This window comes from Phascolarctos cinereus, unplaced genomic scaffold, assembly GCF_003287225.1.
Source record: "Phascolarctos cinereus isolate Bilbo 61053 unplaced genomic scaffold, phaCin_HiC Scaffold_4;HRSCAF=312, whole genome shotgun sequence".
Lineage (NCBI taxonomy): Eukaryota > Metazoa > Chordata > Mammalia > Diprotodontia > Phascolarctidae > Phascolarctos > Phascolarctos cinereus.
The window spans coordinates 718349922-718367934 of NW_027555847.1; the positions used below are offsets into that span (position 1 = coordinate 718349922).

The following is an 18013-nucleotide window of genomic DNA, read 5'->3' on the forward strand; positions in this document are numbered from 1 at the left end:
AGGGGCAGTGTCAGAGGAGAGAAGAGGACGTGGACTACAGCTGGTCCAAGGTGGAATCTGCAGGTTGTGATTGATTGGACATACAGAGAAGGTGGTGAGAGTGAGTGAGTGAGTGAAGACAAGAATGTCACTGAAGCTGTGGGAGCCCGTGTGACTGGGAGGATGGCGCTGCCCCCGAGAGTAAAAGGGCAGTTAGGAAGAAGGGAAGGGCGGAGGAGAAAGAGCAAGGAGGCCAGTTTGGAGCACGTTGAATTGAAAACCAGTCAGTAAACATTTATGAAGTGGCTCTTCCTGTGTACCAGGAACTGTGCCGAGCGCTTGGCCCATGGGGGAGGAGGTCAGGAGAGAGGTCAGTGCTAGATAAATACATCTAAGAGGCTTCTGCACTGACATGATCACCACATCCATGGGAACCAACGAGATTACCCATTCTGTGCTATAAAGGGATAAAAGAAGAGAACCCGGGAGAAGCCCCTGGTGACACCCGCAGTTAAGTGGTGTGCCCTGGATGAAGATCCGACAAAGGAGACTGAAAAAGGGCAGTCTTCCAGGTAGGGGGAGAGTCTTGAAAATCTAGAGAGAAGAGAGTATCAAGGAGAAGAGGGCCATCAACAGTGTGAGAAGCTGCAGAGAGCGCAGGAAGGCAGAGGACCCATGGAAGGCCATTAGATTTGCCAGTTAAGGCATGGCTGCAAAGGGGATGGACGGGAGAAAGGCCTCTTTGTAGGTAGCCGTGGAAATCTTAGGGTGAGGTTGAAGAGAAGTGAGAGAACGGGGACAACGGCGGGGCTGTCTGTGGAAGACCCCCGCCACCATTTGGCCTTTGTCTTCAGCATCCTGTTTGTCTTTCAAGGCCTGGCTCACATGTCACTTTCTTTGTGACACTCTCCCTTATCTCATGTGCTTATCTTAATATGCCTGTGTGAATTTTGTCTGCCTTGTTGTGGACCTCACTAGACTTCTGAAAGCTGGGACCAAGTACTGTTTTTCTTGTGGTACCTAGCGCTGTCAGTCAACCTTTATTAAGCACCTAGTGTGTGCCAGGCACTGTACTAAGTGCTGGGGATGCAGAGAAAGGCAAAAGACAGCCCCTGCCCTCAAGCAGCTCACAGCTGAACGGGGGAGACAACTCTGCACTAACTGTGTAAGCGGAACTTACAGACAGCTCTAGGCAGGATAAACTGGAGATAATCAACTGAGAGAGGGCATAAGCATGAAGGGAGATCAGGAAAAGCTTCTTGCAGAAGGTGGGATTTTAGCTGAGACAGACATGAAAGAAGCCCAGGATTTGGAGAAGAGGAGGGAGAGAATTCTAGGCATGGGGGATAGTGCCCCCCCCAAAAAAAAGCTTGGAGTCTGCAGTTGAAGTGATATGTTTGAGGACCAGCGACAAGGCAAGTGTTACTGGATTGTAGAGTATGTAGGGGAGAATGAAGTGTAAAAAGATTGCAAAAATAGGAGGAGGCCAATCCAACAGACCGTTTTATTTTTATTTTTCTATTTTTAAAAATTAATTTATTTTTAGTTTTCACCATTCACTTCCACAAGATTTAGAGTTCCTAATTTTCTCCCCATCTCGTCCCTCCCCCCACCCCAAGATGGCATGCATTCTGAATACTCCTTCCCCTAATCTGCCCTCCTTTCTATCTCTCACCCCCTTCTCTTATCCCCTTCCCCTTCAATTTTGCTGTAGGGCAGGATAAATTTCTATACCGTATTGCCTGTATATCTTATTTCCCAGTTGCGTGTGAAAACAATTTTTAACATTTATTTTTAAAACTTTGGGTTCCAAATTTTCTCCCTTCCTCCCTCCCCACCCACCTTCATTGAGAAGGTAAGCAACTTGATACTGGTTATACATGTGTAGTCATACAAAACCCTTCCATAGTAGCAGCAGACCGTTTTAGATCGAATCCTGGCGGCAATATGGAGCCATTGGAGTTGATTGAATAGACACAGGGGATCCTGGTGAGGTAGTGCTCTGCACGTACCAGAATATAAAATGTACCTCTGAAATGAGATGGCTGAAATGTGTGCCGAACAACAGTTATCCAAAATTACCTAACTCAGTCTGTTTCATATATATTGTACACATTTATTGTGAACATTTTTTTTTATACTTCTTCCACTTGGGCAGCAGTGTGGTATAGTGGAAAGAATCTGAATTTGAGTCTGGAGTTTGAATCTTGCTTCAGATATTTATTGTTTCTGTGATTATAGGAGAGTCATTGACTTTTCCATTTTGGTATTCTCATCTGTAAAATGGCTGTAATGATACATTTATTACTTCCTTCACATGGTTGTGTACTGGGGTAGAGTAGTCAAGGCTTTGCCTGCAGAATGGAGGGGAGTGCTTCTTTGTGGTAGGCCAGAGAATGCTGCCCTCGAATCTTTCATCTGCTAGCCTGTGCCTCCATGTGGGTTGGTAGGAAGGCAAACCTGAGAGACTGTAGGGAACGGGGATGTGGTGAGGGGACCTTGGAGAGATGCTTTCATTAATTCATTCTGTATTGTTTTTTAAAAGAGATTTTATTTTTTGCTAAAAACCCATTGATTCAATCTCATTAAATCTCAGCCTTCCACTTGAGAGCAGTGTGCACTTGGCCCAGATTAATAATAAATACTTGGTAAGATACCACTACCAGGCCTATACCGCAAAGAGACCAGGAAAAGAGGAAAAAGATCCACATAGAAAAAAAAAGTGTGTGTGTGTGTGTGTGTGTGTGTGTGTGTGTGTGTGTGTATTGATAGGAGCTCTTTGTGATGGGAACAGATTGAAAATTGAGGGGGTGCTCATAAATTGGGCAGTGGCTAAACAAGTTGTGGTCTGTGAATGTGATTGAAGGATATGGTTTCAGAGAAAGCTGGGAAGATTTGTATGAACTGATAGAGAATGAACAGAGCAGAACCAGGAAATTTATGCAATAACGAAAATATTGTTAAGACAAACAGCTTTGAAAGACTTAGGAATTCTTATTGGAGTAATGTTGTTGTTCAGTCATGTCTGACTCTTCGTGACCCCGTGGACCATACTGTCCGTGAGGTTTCTTGGCAAAGGTATTGGATTGGTTTGCCATTTTCTTCTCCAGTGGATTAAGGCAAACAGATTAAGTGATTTCACCAGGATCACAAAGCTAATAAGTGTCTAAGGCCGGATTTGAACGTAGATCTTCCTGACTCCACACTTAGGGCTCTATCTACTGTGCCACACAGTTGCCTCCTTATAGTAGCAGCCAACCACAATTCTAGAGGACTCAAATGAAACATGTTGCTCACTTCCTAAGAGGGGTGATGACTTAGAGTACAGATTTGCAGTTTTGGGGGTTTTTTTGAATGTCGCAGGGCAAGACTTTGTTTTGCTTATACATTCTTGTAATAGGTTTTGTTTTTCTTGCTTTCTCAGTGGAGGAGGAAGTGGGAGGGAGAGAATCAGAATCTGAAATAAAATCAGGTTTTAATGAAATGAAAAGAACTGTTTGAAAATCCCGTTTCTTCCTCCCCATAAAATGACACTTACTGAAATCTGAATGAAAACAACATACACACTGACTCACAATGGTCTGAATGGAAAGACTGCACCAAGAACAAAAATCAGCCAGTCGCTGTGTAATTTTGACTCTGCTAAAGAGATGAGATTGCATCTCCCTGCCTCCTCCATCATCATCGTCATCATCTCTTGTTTTGAACTGCCCAATTCTTTTCTTTTTCTATCCCTCTATTCAGTCAGTCACTAAGATTATTTACTGGAAATCCCCTTGCTCCTTACCACTTCATATTTAGGATTTTGCAGTAACTTCCTAACTGGTCTCTTCTTCTCCAGTCTCTGCCAGTCAGTCAGTCAGTCGGTAAACATTGATGAAGCACTTCTACGGTCCAGGCACTGAGCTAAGCCCTGGGGATACAGAAAGAGGCAGAGGACAGGCCTTGCCCTCAAGGAGCTTAAAATTTAAAGGAGGAGAAGACATGAAAACAGATATGTCAAGCAACCTATATGCAGGACAAATAGGAAATCATTAACAGAGGGAGGGCCCTGCAATTAAGAGGATTTGGGGAAGACTTCCTTGAGAAGGTAGAATTCTGATTGGTATTCAGAGGAAGCCAGGAAGGTCAGTAGTTGGAGAAGAGGGAGGAGAGTATACCAGACCTGGCGGAGAGCCGGTGAAAATTCCCAGAGCCAGTAGATGGAGCATCCTGTTTGTGGGGAAGCTCAGAGGCCAGTGCCACTGGATCAAAGAGTGCCTGGTGGAGAGTAAGGCGTAAGAAGAGTGGAGACGTAGGAAGGGGCCAGGGGCCAGAAGGCTTTGAATGCCAGAGGATTTTGTGTTTGGTCTATTGGAGTATATTGAGCAGGGGAGTCATTATACCAGAACAGTCCTCTTAAAAGATTGCTTTAATCACACCCACGTGACTCCCCATTGCCTCCTCGATTATGTCTGGGAATTCCACCGTTGTGGCCTGGTATTCCAAACTTTGCACTCTCTGGCCCTAGTCTACCTTTCCAACCTTATATCTCACCATTATCCTGCATAAATCCTGCATTCTGGCAGATTGAATTTTTCATCCTCCTCAACTTCCATAGCCCATTCTTGGCTCTTTGCTTTGCCCTGGCCGTGAACACCTCTAGGTGTTGTCTTCCCTCCTCTCTGCCTGAGTCCTACTCAGTCCTCTATGAAGTCTGACTCCCTAAACCAGCAGTGATCATTTTCTCTCTCTGCTGTCCAGTTTGTTTGTACCTAAGTATACTTAGCAGTGTCATCTTTGTATCTGTCTGTGCCTAAGTGGCCTTGAGGTAGGCTTGGAGTGGACTCTCCGTGAACACCTGGGAGCTGGCTGTTCTCCTTGACTGTGGAAATTCTCCTCAAATACTCTGTATTTTCCACAATTCCTTACACGTAGTAGGTATAGGAAAACTCTGTTGGCTTGATTGGGTGAGATTCATAATACTTTATAGCTGCTAATATGTAAGAAGAATGTTTAGGCTTGAAAATTGGTCATGATGCTCTTTTTAAATCAAGGACAGTGTTCACCAGATAGTTATCTTCTCCCTTTAAAGGAGGAATGCATGATATTTTCCAAAGTCAGCTCGTCTTTTATGCGCTACAGGGAATCTTTGAGTGTGTGAATAAAACTAGTTCATTTTTATGTACAGAGCTTTTGCTTTGCCTGTTCTCATTTTTATGGGTATCACTTGGTTTATGAAATGAACCACAAAACAGTTGTTTCTGTGTATGAGAGAATCTGGTTTCAGCATAATCAGACCGATGTTAACTCCTCAGTTTAAGCGAAGACATTTAACACTGTTTGCTCAGAAATAGGTTAAGACCAATGGGATTTTTAAAAGTGAATTATTGGGTTTACATATCAGTAGAGTGGGAATTAGCCAGATATAGCTAACCCTTTCCCAGTTGGCTTTGGTTAGCTTACTAAATCCATAGACTTAAAGTAGGTTATTAGCTGAAAAAAACCAGTGACATTTTTTCCCCCCTTTTTCTCTAGATTTCACTGTGACAGGAAGAAGAACCTTGCCATCTGCTGAGCTAGGACGAGGATCCTCCTCCTAACCTGGGCTTCCTGTCATGGTAAGCAGAAGGAGTCACCAGGCAAAAATGTTGGCCTCAGAAGTAGCTTTGTAATTCAGCTGAACTCTAGATTCAAAATTAAGCCTTCTTGTCAAGAAAATAACCCAGGTTTCTTGAACCTACCTTCATCTGCTTCTGGCCTCTTCTCAGAAGTATAGGATTTAGAAGCAGAAAGAGTCATTGGCTTTATGGTCAGGGGCTGTGTTGTCCAGTGGAAGCCCAGAAGCCTCAAAGCTGCTAGTCTGGTGATGTCACCCAGATTTATCAGGCTCCTTTACCAGCACTGAACCTCTTTCAGCCTCAGTTTCCTCATCTGCACAATGGGGATAATAACCAGCACTTATGTCCCAGGGTTGTTGTGAGGGTCAGAAGAGATAATGTTTGTAAAGCACTTAGAAACCCTCAAGTATTAGGAAAATGCTAGCTATTTTTATTATTATGGTGATCAAACTAGTCCCTGAAAGAGCTGAGAGAGAACCTTGGTGCTTTGTGGTAAGGAAAGCACCTTGTAACTAAGTAAAACTGTATGTTAATGGTGAACTATTTTTTTTATCAATAGATATAGAGAAAGGATTTCTCTTTGGTCTTCATAATCCCTCATCTTCCCCTTTCACACACATGGGCATTCTGTTCTTTCCTGATTGGGGGCTGCCTAAGAGACAGATCCCGCCATGCTTCACTCCCTTCCCCCTATGCCTCCCCAGCACTCCCAGAGACTGGCGCTTCCTGCTCTGCTCCTTCTCTTCTGCCCCTGCTCCCCAGAATGGAAGCTGTGGGCCAGTCACCTCTCCTGCCCCTCCTCCTAAGCCCTGGAACCTTTGCCCGGACATCCTCTCTCTGTGTCCTGTCTGGCAGAATACAAGCTCTTTCAGGGCAAGGACTTTGTGCCTTTGTAGCTATATCCCCAGTCCATAGTACAGTCATCAGCACACAGATAGCACTTCATAAATGATTTTCCATTCATTCATTCTGTCTCTTTTCCCCTTCTCCCAACTCTGAAAAACCTCCAGTCCTTACCAGAGATCCTTACCAGAGAAGTATATAGATCCCCTTCCATGAAAGGCCTAGGGACAGGAAGCTGGAGCCCAAGTGCTTACCAAGGATCACCTTCTCTGATAGCCCCACTTCCGGCTCCCGGGCTCCCACACAGTTGCTGGAGCCCGGCGGCTTCATTCTGGTGCACAGAGAGGGAACTGAAGGAACCAGATTCAGTTCAAGCTTCATTAGAGACATGAGGACAGATGTGTTTTTAGATTGTTACTTCATTTAAGTTAGCAGTGCAGTAGAGTAGGTACTGAAGGCGAGGAGGAAGGAAGGCATTTGATGCCTTCTCTTGGCAGAGTATTCCAGTGTATGTGATGAGTTGATACAACAGCTTTGAGTATAGCCTGTGGGAAGTGGGGGAGGGATCCCAGGAGGGGAGAGACTCCCTCTTGGAGGTTAGAGAGGTAACACATGAGGACTCCTTTGAAGGAGGACTCTGTGACATTGAGGCATGTGGCTCGTTTTCCCCCGGTCTGAATTTTACATGACTGGTTTTTGGGGTAGCTTTTCCCCATGAACCCCTCCACCCCCACCCCCTACCCCCACACACGGCTGCCATGTTGTTTAGCGCCTTCCTCAGCAGAGATGAGGACAGCGCAGCATGCCTTAGTGGGCCTGGCCCACCTGCCACTCAAAAGTGCAGCATTTTGTAAAGAGCAGAGGGCTCTGAGAGGTCACCTGAATACTTGTTTTTGGAGGTGAGGTCGCCACAGTGCACAGAGCATGGGACCTGGAGTGAGGAAGACCCGGGCCCAAATCTGGCCTCAGACGCTCACTGCCTGAGTGTCATTAGGCAGCTGACTTCACCTCTGAGTGCCTCTGTTTTCTCAGCTGTAAAATGGGGAAGATAACACATCACCTCTGTCCCAGGGTGGTTATGAGGATCCAGTGAGATGATATTTGTAAAGCTCTTTGCAAGTCTTAAAGTGCTATAAAAATGCAGCTGGTATTCTTAGGTAGATACTGTGAGCTAGAAGGCAGAAGCTCTTTGCTCCCAGTCACCCAGCTAGTTTGAATCAGAGAGCTCGGTGCTCTGTCCCTCCAGATATCCCTCATTCCCATGCAGCCGCCTCCCTGTTCTACTGTGCTACTGGTCTTCTGTCCGAGAACTTGTAGGTGGGAGCATCTCCCTTGATATCCTTCCCAGATCATGATTATACCTCCTGTTTGTGTAGTGCTTTATTTATTGTTCAATGCAGTGCTTGCAATCCCTCTTTGATATTAGTGCTATTCTCATTTCACAGATGAGAAAACTGAGTTTTTGAGAGGTTAATTAAGGGACTTGCCTGTGATTACATACCTAATAAGTTTCAGAACTGGAAAACTTGAATCCAGGCCTCTGAACCCCAAGCCTGATGCTCTTCCCTTTATTTCCCAGCTGTCTCATACTTTGTGTAGTCGAGGTGGTCTACTCAACCACCAACGATAAAGCACCAAGAAGTCATCGTCTACCTGGGCCTCTTCTCTCTTCCACTAACTAGCTATGAGACCTTGGCAAAGTCATTTTCCTTCCTTTTCATGATCTACAAGATTCCCTTTTCGTTCTCACATAACTGTGGCTCTCTGATGTCAATACAGTGATGAGGTTGATAATAAGTGGCCATCTCTGTGTAAGTCTCAGTAGAGACTGGATCTTTTTTCTTCTTGCTGGTTGTGGGGTGCAAGTCCAATGCATACCAGCAGTGTCACAAGTGCAAGGGTGGTGGGAAGAGTGCAGGCCTTGCAGGGGGATAGCCCTGGGCCCCCACACGACTTCCAGAGCAACCCTGGTGTCCTCAAATGTAAAGTGGGGCTTACTGATCTGATGCCCTCAGCACCTCACAAGGTCATTGGCAGGTTCTAGTGAGTTAAGGTATGGAAAGCATTCTTTTTTTTTAATCATATTTTATTTTTTTCCCCAATTAAATGTGAAAGCAGTTTTTAACATTCTTTTTTTAAAATTTGAGTTCCAAATTGTCTCCCTCTCCCCTCTCTGAGATGACAAGCAATTTGACATGGGTTATACATGTGCAATCATACAAAACACATTGTAGGGAAAGCCTTCTAAAGATGCCGGCTGTTCCTCTGATTTGTATGATGTGGTGGGGATTTATGTGGAAATCCCTGCTCTTTCCTTCCCTCACAGGTTGTCAGTGGGATCCACATACTGGAAAGTAGCTGGAACATCTTTTATTTCGTCTTTGAATGAGATGGGTTTGGCTTTTGCTACCCCTCCATCAGTCCCCCCCCCGCACCTCTTCCTCCATTTTCTTTGTTTTCCAACATGCTAGACAAAAATACTTTCATTGCATTTTTAATACAAGGTAACTTTTTTCCTAGTGTTTTACACTGTCCTTTGGGGGAAAAAGTTTTTCCTTAAAGCTAGGAGGATGGAGATAACTGGAATTGGCATTAGGGAAGCTAAAATGTGACGTGAATCTATTGTTAGGACTGGCAGGAATCGTTAAAATGGTGGAACTGGAAGGGTACTTCCAACATAAAATGAGCCCAAGCATTTATTAAGCCCCTTCTGTGTTCTAGATGGTGAAAGCATACCCTGTCTAGGTGCCTGGCAGCTCTAGAGAAGAGCTCTAGAGAGGATCTGGAAGCCAACTCCATTTTAGACATGAGAAGGTCAAGGCCCTGGCAGCAGAGACCACTTGTCCCAGTGCCACAGCAGCCGTGGAGACAAGTAGGGGTGGGAGCCAGCCCTTTTCCCTCTACACTCCCCAGGCTCTCCCAACGAGGCTCCAGGGCCTCTGACCCTGCTGCTTCCTCATCTAAGCTGAAGTTATTGCACACCTGTTGATTGCCCTATGCATCAGGCGGTAGGGCCAGCAGGAGACTCCCCGAGCTCAGAGAGGTGAGGGAGAATGGGAGAGCTGCTGGCTGTGAGTGTAGGAGAACTCTGGTCTGGGATCTGGCCTGCCCATCCACATGTCATTGCTCGGCGCCTTGGGAGAAACTGGCTGCCTCCTCTCTTCTAGGCCTCTGTGACTTGGAGCTTTCTCCTTCTGAACCTTCCAGTTTGACACACACACACCTGCGTGAGGATCCTGCCAGGGCCCCGTCATCGAGTGGCCTGGCAACTAATCCTGTCGCTCTGTGCGCCCCTACGTAACTCATTACGTCTTTCCTCATCCTTGTGTGTTCAAGGAGCAGTAAGTCAGTAAATAAGAAACATTTATTGAGCACCTACTATGTGCCCGGTATTGTACTAAGCACGGAGGATCCGAAAAAAGGCAAAGACAGCCCCTGCCCTCAAGGAGCTCCCAGTCTAGAGTGCCTTTATCAAATTAAAAATAAAAACTGATCTCAGGGGAACCCACCTTCTCCTAACGAAGGCAAGCAGAGGCTGCTCCACAGTTGCTTAGGCTTGTCAGTGGCCACTGACACCTTGTTCTTTTCCCTCCACTCTTTGTCATTCCTCTTATGGCAGCACATCATCCTGCTCACAGTCACTTCTTGGGTTATAGCCACTGGACTTGGTCATCACAGTGGGGGGAGGTGGGGCTGACAGTGCCACTCGGGGTGGGTGAGTAAATGGCCTCCTGCCTCATTTCTGCTCTCGGCCATTTAAAGGTTGGTATTCCCGGCCGTGTGCACGAGGACAGTGAGGTCAGGGCGTCCCTTGGGAGGAAGCTACGTAGCACTGCTCTCTTCAGGTGGCGGGAGGCAACTTGGGCTGCTGCCAGGCCATTGCAATGCCACGGGGCAAATCTTTCCCCTCCGGACCGACCAGGACCCAACAAAATCTTCTTGACTGTGTCTTCTGGCTGTGAGGTGCGATCAGGCAGCAGGGCACTGAGGGGAGGGGTTCCACCCTTTCAACGACCTGCTGGAGGTACAGGGGAGCGCTGGCCTCTCCTGTCATTTTGCAGCCCTTCTTCTCCAGCTGGGAGTAGGAGTCCAAGAAAAGGCTCAGAATTCAGCTGAGTTCAACTGGCCTTTTTCCTCCGTGTCCTTAGGAATTTCCTTTTGGAGAGTTTTGAAAAGAATAACAAAAATCACCTTTTGATTTCTATTTTTAAAGAGAGACAGTGATTTAACTGAAAAGCACACCGTTCTTGAGCTTAATGCATGGGCCTTTTAAATACAGCAACAATCACAATAAGCAGTTTATTTAGCACTTGTGTTTGATGATACCTTACACCTCCTGAAAACCAAGAGCCATCTTTCTAAGATCATCCTTCTCCTGGTGCTGCTGAATGGCACCAAGGCTTGGGATCTGACCATCTCTGAAGAAGTGAAAATGACTCTCCCACAGAGAGCAGAGGAAGGGCACAGAGTAGGTGGGAGCAGGCTGCACCCTAGAACCAGGTGTTATCTCCAAGGAGGTACAGGAGTCAAAGATATCTGTCATCAGGAAAATGCAGGCTAGGAAGAGAAGATTGGGCAGTCATGTGGTGAGGCCAGAGATTGCCACTGGTACTTCATGAAGTCAGATAAAACCTGAAGGCTTTGGGGTGTGCTGTTTTAGGAGAGGGCGTGACCAAGATTCCACCAAACAGATGGGTCTGCCGTCCATGTGAGTCCATTGGCACCTTCCAGGGGACTCGGGTCACAGTACACCCTTGTCAGATAGCTGGTGCAAGTGTGATCCTCACTTTTCAGATGGGGAAACTGAGGCTCAGAGAAGGGAAGGGACTCTCGCTATAGTTGTACAACTCTAAAGAATCCGAGTTGTGACTTGAATTTCAGTCTTATGATGCCAGACGCGCTGCTCTTTCTGCTTTCTCTCCATCTGATGCTCACTGGCTCTTCTTTTCCCTTCCCTGGTCAACAGTGGGAGAAATCAGTGAGCCTGGATACACAGGAACACAGAGATGGTCTCTGGTTTCTTGAGGGGGGGGGTGGTGCGGAGGGGCAGGGAGGGAAGAAAATGTACGATTTGGTGGTTCAAGTTTCTAGGTTTGGGGTCCTCCAGACCATTTATATTAGAGTGATTGCAGCCCTAGCATATAGTCACCAGATCAGTTCATATCCTAATTCGACATTAACATAAATGTCACATAGGCTTTAACTTATATTTGGGATCTGATTATAGTGGTGAATTATGTAATTGGAATTTTATGTTCAAAGTTGGTGATAGGTTTAATCTTCAAAACTGTATGTGACTGTCCATTTTGTTTGGTTAAAAATCTTTCTCTGAGGAGGTTTACTTAACTGCCGAAACATAATGTAACTTAAATGTTTACCAGTATCTTGACGGTTGTATTTCTTGTGTTTGCGTGACTTTGTCTGGCTTTTGAAAATTGCTTTTTAAGCAGCTGGTATCTCGATTTCAGGATTGGTTTTCTAATAAACTGTGTGTCCACCAGATAAGCCCTTCTGCCCAGAATGATGACCTAAAGTGAAAGATGCCTCCTTTTATACAAATGAAAAGAAATTATTTGTTTCCCCAAGAGTCTGTACCAGCAACTTCATTAAAATGTGGTTTGGTTGAACCATCCTCAGTATCCTCTTTTTGGCTATACATTTGGTGTCAAAGCACTTGCTTTTGTCTCTGATGGTGACCCACGTGGATTGGGATACTTTTAGGAGTTCTCTTAATTCAGATGGTCTGCAGTGCCCAGTGATCTTTTCAAGGGTCCCTGGAATCTCTTTATGGTTGTCCCATTAGTCATTGTTGAACAAGCCCTATTGTGGGTGAATAAGAGCAGCATCAACATTATTCAGAAATTTGGGGTTTTCCAGGATGAAGAGACACAGCACAGCCTTGAATGCATCCAGGCCAATCAAATCTTTCCCAGGAAGCAATTGATTCGAGAGGATGAGAATCTTCAGGTAATGACTAGGTCGCTTTTGTCCTTTTTGACCAAACCGTAGTTGTGTGGTTGCTAACAAGGTCGCCAAGCTTTTGGATGGGACTCCTTCATATCTGCCTTCTCCATTCAGCCCCAGCTCCCCTAGTTCAAGGCTCTGTGGCCTCCTGTTAGCTCCCTGCCTTTGTGGTCTCTCCCTTTCCGTTTTCCCTGTATGACATAATCCCAGCTCCAGTATGTTCCTTGTCTGCTCAGAAACCTTTCATTCCTTTCCATTGCCTGTCATGTAAAGTCCAAACTCTGGACTGGCAATCAGAACTTTCTATCGTCTGGTCCCAACCTACTTTCCAAGGCTTGTCTCGCATTGCTTCCCCTTCACATGTCCTACACTTAGCCAAAATGGGCAATTTCCATTGCCAGTTATGTTCTACACTTTTGATCACAATGGTCCTTCTTCCTTCAAACCCCTCCTCTCTCCTAAACCCCACCCCCCATTCACTCTCCATGGAAGTTCTTCATGGCCTCGTTCAACTGCCCCCTTCTGCAGGAAACCTTCCCTGATCTCACCCTTGTGAGAATTGCCACCACCCTTAAGCCTTCTCTTAAGACATGGACATGTCTTATCTGTAATGCCAGACTAGACGTTCCCTGAGGACAGTGGTTGTGTCTCATTCATCTCTGTGTCTCTTGTTGCACCTCCTCCATATGTACCCTGATGGCACTTGGTGAATGTTTATTTCAAGGCAGGCCAGTGTTGTAGGAAGCATGCTGGGCCTCAGTTCAGTCAAGGCTTTGGCATCTACTCGCTGTGTGACCATTAACTTCTGAGCTTTAGTGCATATTAATGAGCTTGTCTATTAAAAGGGGAGAATCATACTTAGACCACTTACCTCCGAGGGTGGTCGTGCAGAGAGCACTTTCAAGAACTTCCAGGGTTACGGTGATGGCTCTGCCATCCTACTCCTTGAGGCATTGCTCTCTCTCTGGTTTTTTCTAAAGCTTCTAAGGCTTAGTAGCATTTCCCCTGTGTGAGTGACATGGTGACATCCCAAGAATTCAAGAGTGCTGTGAGAGGGACCTGTATACAACATCTCTCTCTGTTTTTTATCCCATCAAAGAATTTCAGAATTTGAAGGGATCTCAGATGTCCTATAGCTCAAATAATTTGCTTCATTTAAGAGAGATGGTGCCTTACCCAGCTTCTGCAGACTTGTAATCAGCCATATGCAGGATCATAGTATTTGAACCTACATGTCAGAGTATTCATTGTGGAAAAGTTCGACCTCAACTTTAAACATAAAGTCAGTTAAATACACTTTACAACTATTACTATTTGAATAAGTGCATTTTAATATAGCAAATGGGTTACACCGTAGGGATCGGCTTTGAAGAACTTGTTTGACTGCTTCTGAACTTTGAAAGATTTCTTCTTCCGTTTTGAAGGTTCCTTTCCTGGAACTTCACGGTGAGAGCACAGAGTTCGTGGGCCGGGCTGAGGATGCCGTCATCGCACTGTCTAATTACAGGCTGCACATCAAGTTCACGGAGTCACTTGTTAACGTAAGTAATCAGACTATGGTGAGGACAGGGAAAAATGATGGAGGGGAAATTTCAGTAATAATGTTGAACAGAGAAAGAAGCTGACGGATGGGGTAGCTTGGTGGTGTAGTAGAGTACTGGTCCTGGAGTCTGGAGGTCCTGAGTTCAAATCCAGTCTCAAACCAGACCTAACACTTACTAGCTGTGTGACCCTGGGCAAGTCACTTAACCCTAATTACCTTGCCAAAGGAGGGGGGAAAAAAGGCTGATGGACTTAGGGACCAAAGTGTCCTCTGATTTTGATGGGTTCTCATTCAGAGCGTTCTAAAACAGCCCTTCCTTTGAGCAGATTAGAGTATCCAGCTGAACAGTGACCAACAGACAAGCTGGACGTGGTGAACCCTGGAAGTGTCAGCTACTGGGGCCAGTGCTCACTGAGCCACTTTGTCAGTGTGGCATCGGACTGAGGGACAGACAGAAAGATGCCCCTGGAGGGAAGATGTGCCCAGGGGTGTACAAGGGGGGGAGATGTTAGTGTGTCTTTGTTTTCTCATGGAAGGAATCTGAATGTTGAGAGGCATGTGTTTTCTCTGGGTCTGTGAAGGTACATTGAGGGAGCTAGTCGGTCCTGAGCATCGCTGTCATCATAGAAGAGGGCTCTGTTGTGGTGCCATTGATGGCGCTATCCTGAGGGTCTTCTGGCAAGTGAACCAGAATAGGTCATTAGAATTTAGAGTGAGCGAAGATGTTAGCATCAGAGCGTTTTAGAGCTGGAATGAACCTTAGCAGCAATGGAACGTAGTAGTCAGAGTATGAGACCTGGAATTAGGAAGACCAGGGTTCAAATCCTACCTCAAACGCTTCCTAACTGTGTGACCCTGGCCAAGTCACTTCATCTCTCTAGGACTCAGCTTCCTCATCTGTAAACTGAGAGATTTGGGAACAGTGACCTAAGGTCCCATCTGACTTTAAGTCTGTGCTATCATGATTCTTCTGACAGAATAGCGGAACTAGACATGCTGTCAGAGCTGGGAGAGACCTTGGAGTCCATTTCTGATTTCAGTATCCCCACATCATAGTGTAGTAAGGCAAATTATTTTGGTGCTGCCTTCCTTCATGGTGCTCCATAGTCATAGTTCTTTGCTGTGTGTATTCATGAAGTGTTCATAGTTATATAATTCTCAGTGGTCTCTATTTTTTTTCTTTTGCACAATGTGGTAAATATAGCTTGGTGTTACGTAAACGTTTATCACTTACATTCCAATTCATTTAATCTAAAAATCAAGAAATATCACACCACAGTGTCATACTTTCAGTTGCAAAATATGAGAAATATGTGTTTGTCCCTCACACATTATATCATTTTGAAACACCTTTGGCCATAGTGATAATTGCAGCCTCCTCAGAGCCACAGTCTTGTAAATTCATTTTAGTGCAAAGGGCTGGGATGTGATCACAGCACTCATTGTGCTCAATGTGCCAGCACAGCTGCCATATTTGTATTTGGGCTCTCAGCTAAAAATATATAGCAGATTTCTCAAGGAAGGAGGTTGGCCAATGCTGCTAGACATAGTAACTTTGTGAGACCGGCTAGAGGTTTAGAGCTTGAACTCAGCTCCAAAGAAAACCCCTACTGAATTCTCAGATACTTAATTATCTTTGCAGTGTCAAGTAGAAATTGATGGAACAATTAATTTAATGTTGTGCTTTTCTGCTTGCTAATGGGCTGGAACTAATTTGGAATCATAAATAAGCTTTATGTGGAGGGAGATGGGAGAGATTTTCAATACCTTGCTTATCCCTTGGAACAGGGGGCTATCCTCAGAGATCCTCCCCCTCCCCCAGACAAAACAAAACAAAACAAAAACAGCACTTTAATTGTTTCTACTCTCTTGGAATGTTTTTTAGATGTAGGCAAGATCAGAGAAGTGTGTGGTGTCCCTAATGGTATCACATCTTCATTTCTAAACTGTGCATATACCATTGAGTCTGATTCTGCCTCTGTGTGCCCATATCCCAATAAAGCCCTCAGTGATAGTCACACAACAGGAATTAGGACACAGGCTCTGGCAGCCTGGACTGGTTCTGAAGGCGCTCTGTTCCTTACCCCAGGACAGCCGATCATTCAAAGAGATGCTAGCATTTCTGCCCCTTTTCAATAAATGTTCTAGATTTTGCTTCAGTGAAATGAAAAGCCAAGCTTCAGATAGTGGCTTTGGACAGAAAAATGATTGGTACCTGTAACTCCTCCTGAGTGACTTCATGAATATTAGACATTTCAAATTAAGATTGATTTAACCTGATACCTGCAAATAAAGGAACGTTTACACCCTCATCCATTGTGCTCGGTGTTGTGCAGATGACAGGCCTTCTGGAAAGGAGCATGTAGTCTGTACAAGGACCCATCGAGCACGTTTTTATTAGGCCTAGGAGATGGGCCTTCGCCTAAAACTGAGAAGATCGAGGTGCCCTCTTTTAAAAGCCATCCATATAGCTAACTGGGGGAAAAAAGGCAAATAATACCTCAAAGCCCAAGTTATTTGGCTGTCAATTTCATGGGCTGCCTTTGAATTTTCATCATTTTTGGTATCCTTATATCAGTAAAGTTGTTTTGAAAATGACTTAGCAAGAGGTCTCAGGTAGCTTTTAGTACCTTCTAAACATTGTGCGTTCTCTTTTAATCTCACAGTACATCAAATGAGACATATTGGCAGGAGCTGGGTACAATAGACAACATACAGCCAATGAAACATGCAGATTCACTCAACATCAAATTTTTGCGCAGAGGAAAAAGGCCATATACCACAGAATTAAAGTTGGTAGTCACCAAGGGGAAAGCCAGCCTGCATTTCCCCAACTCTGTGGTTCTATATTTCTTATCTAGGAGATCTCTACTAGGCTTAGGTAATGTGTATAAGTATTAATGTGGAGTTCCATGAAAAATTCAGACTTTTAATTCATGTCATTTTGTCTCTTTCTTATAATTTGATAGACTGCCTCTCAATCTCCTTCTTGTGAAATCCCAGTAAGTGGCATGATCAGCTGGGATGTTGTCACACCTTTGCTTGTAGCAAACTTATTTTGAGTGTTCAGGAGGCTTCCCATATGGTTTTGAGGGCACTGGATTCGATGGAGGACTCCCAGACCATTGTAATAAGAACATTGTGTTTGAATGAATGGTAAAACAAAAGGCTCGGTGGGCCGTGAAGGGGATACAATCGTGCCCGGCCAAAAAGGGTAGACCGGCTGTTGTCCAAGAGTTCATTTCCAAATTCAGCATTGGCTTTTGAAATCACATTACAGTTGCAGTTCCAGGGCCAAGCTTGCAAGGTAGGCAGTTCTGGATGGGGCAGATTGCCAGAGACAGCTAGGAGGGAGCTCTGTCGCCCTCATGTTTTCCAATTGTGGGTAGCCTTATAATGGAGGAACCTGGCCTTTTATGAGAGGTAATAGCAACACCGCAGAATATGGGAGGCAGGGTGCAGAATGGGGGGTAGGAAATGAGAAAGAGCCGAGGATGAAAGAGCAGATTTGGAGACTGAGGACCTTAGTGTGAAGTGCAGCTCTGTTGTAGGTGTGACCCTGAGCAAATTAGTTTGCCTCTCTCTCCTTCATTTTGCTCAACTCTAAACTGATAGGTCTGGACCGGATGACCTCTAGGCCCCTTCCAAGTCCAAATGCAATGATGCTGGAGCTTTCACCCTTAGCCCTTAAAAATGGGCGATCAGGGGCTAATCTTGCAGGTCCTTAGTTTTCTCCTCTTCAAGTCACCAAGCATTTATTAAGTGCCTACTGTGTACAAAACACAGTACTGGGGAAACAAAGACAGTATTTCAGTCCCAGCTGTTCTGGAGCCTTGTACATTTTCCAAATGGACCCAGTCAACTCACTGGGTTGTGAAGAAGATCCTTTGAAAAAGTAATATGCTTTCTAAATGTGAGCTGTAGTACTTTATTGTTACAAAATGCTTTTACGTTTTTTCTTTTTATCATTAGATATTTCATTAGAATTTAATGTTGAACATTAAATACAGGCAACTAGACCTGGCTCAGTAACTATTTCCATTTAAATTAATACCACGATAACTTTTCAGCCATTCAGCCATTC

At 45.0% G+C, this 18013-nt stretch overlaps 1 protein-coding gene across 1 annotated transcript in view; it reads left to right on the forward strand.

Annotated features, from left to right (window-relative positions):
- MTMR3 (myotubularin related protein 3) overlaps nt 1–18013 on the forward strand; it is a 204373-nt gene that overhangs the window by 122728 nt on the left and 63632 nt on the right. The window contains 3 exon segments of the mRNA XM_020996651.2: nt 5497–5579; nt 12300–12389; nt 13811–13927. Of these exon segments, the coding sequence (XP_020852310.1) occupies nt 5577–5579; nt 12300–12389; nt 13811–13927 (210 nt within the window). The 5' untranslated portion in view covers nt 5497–5576.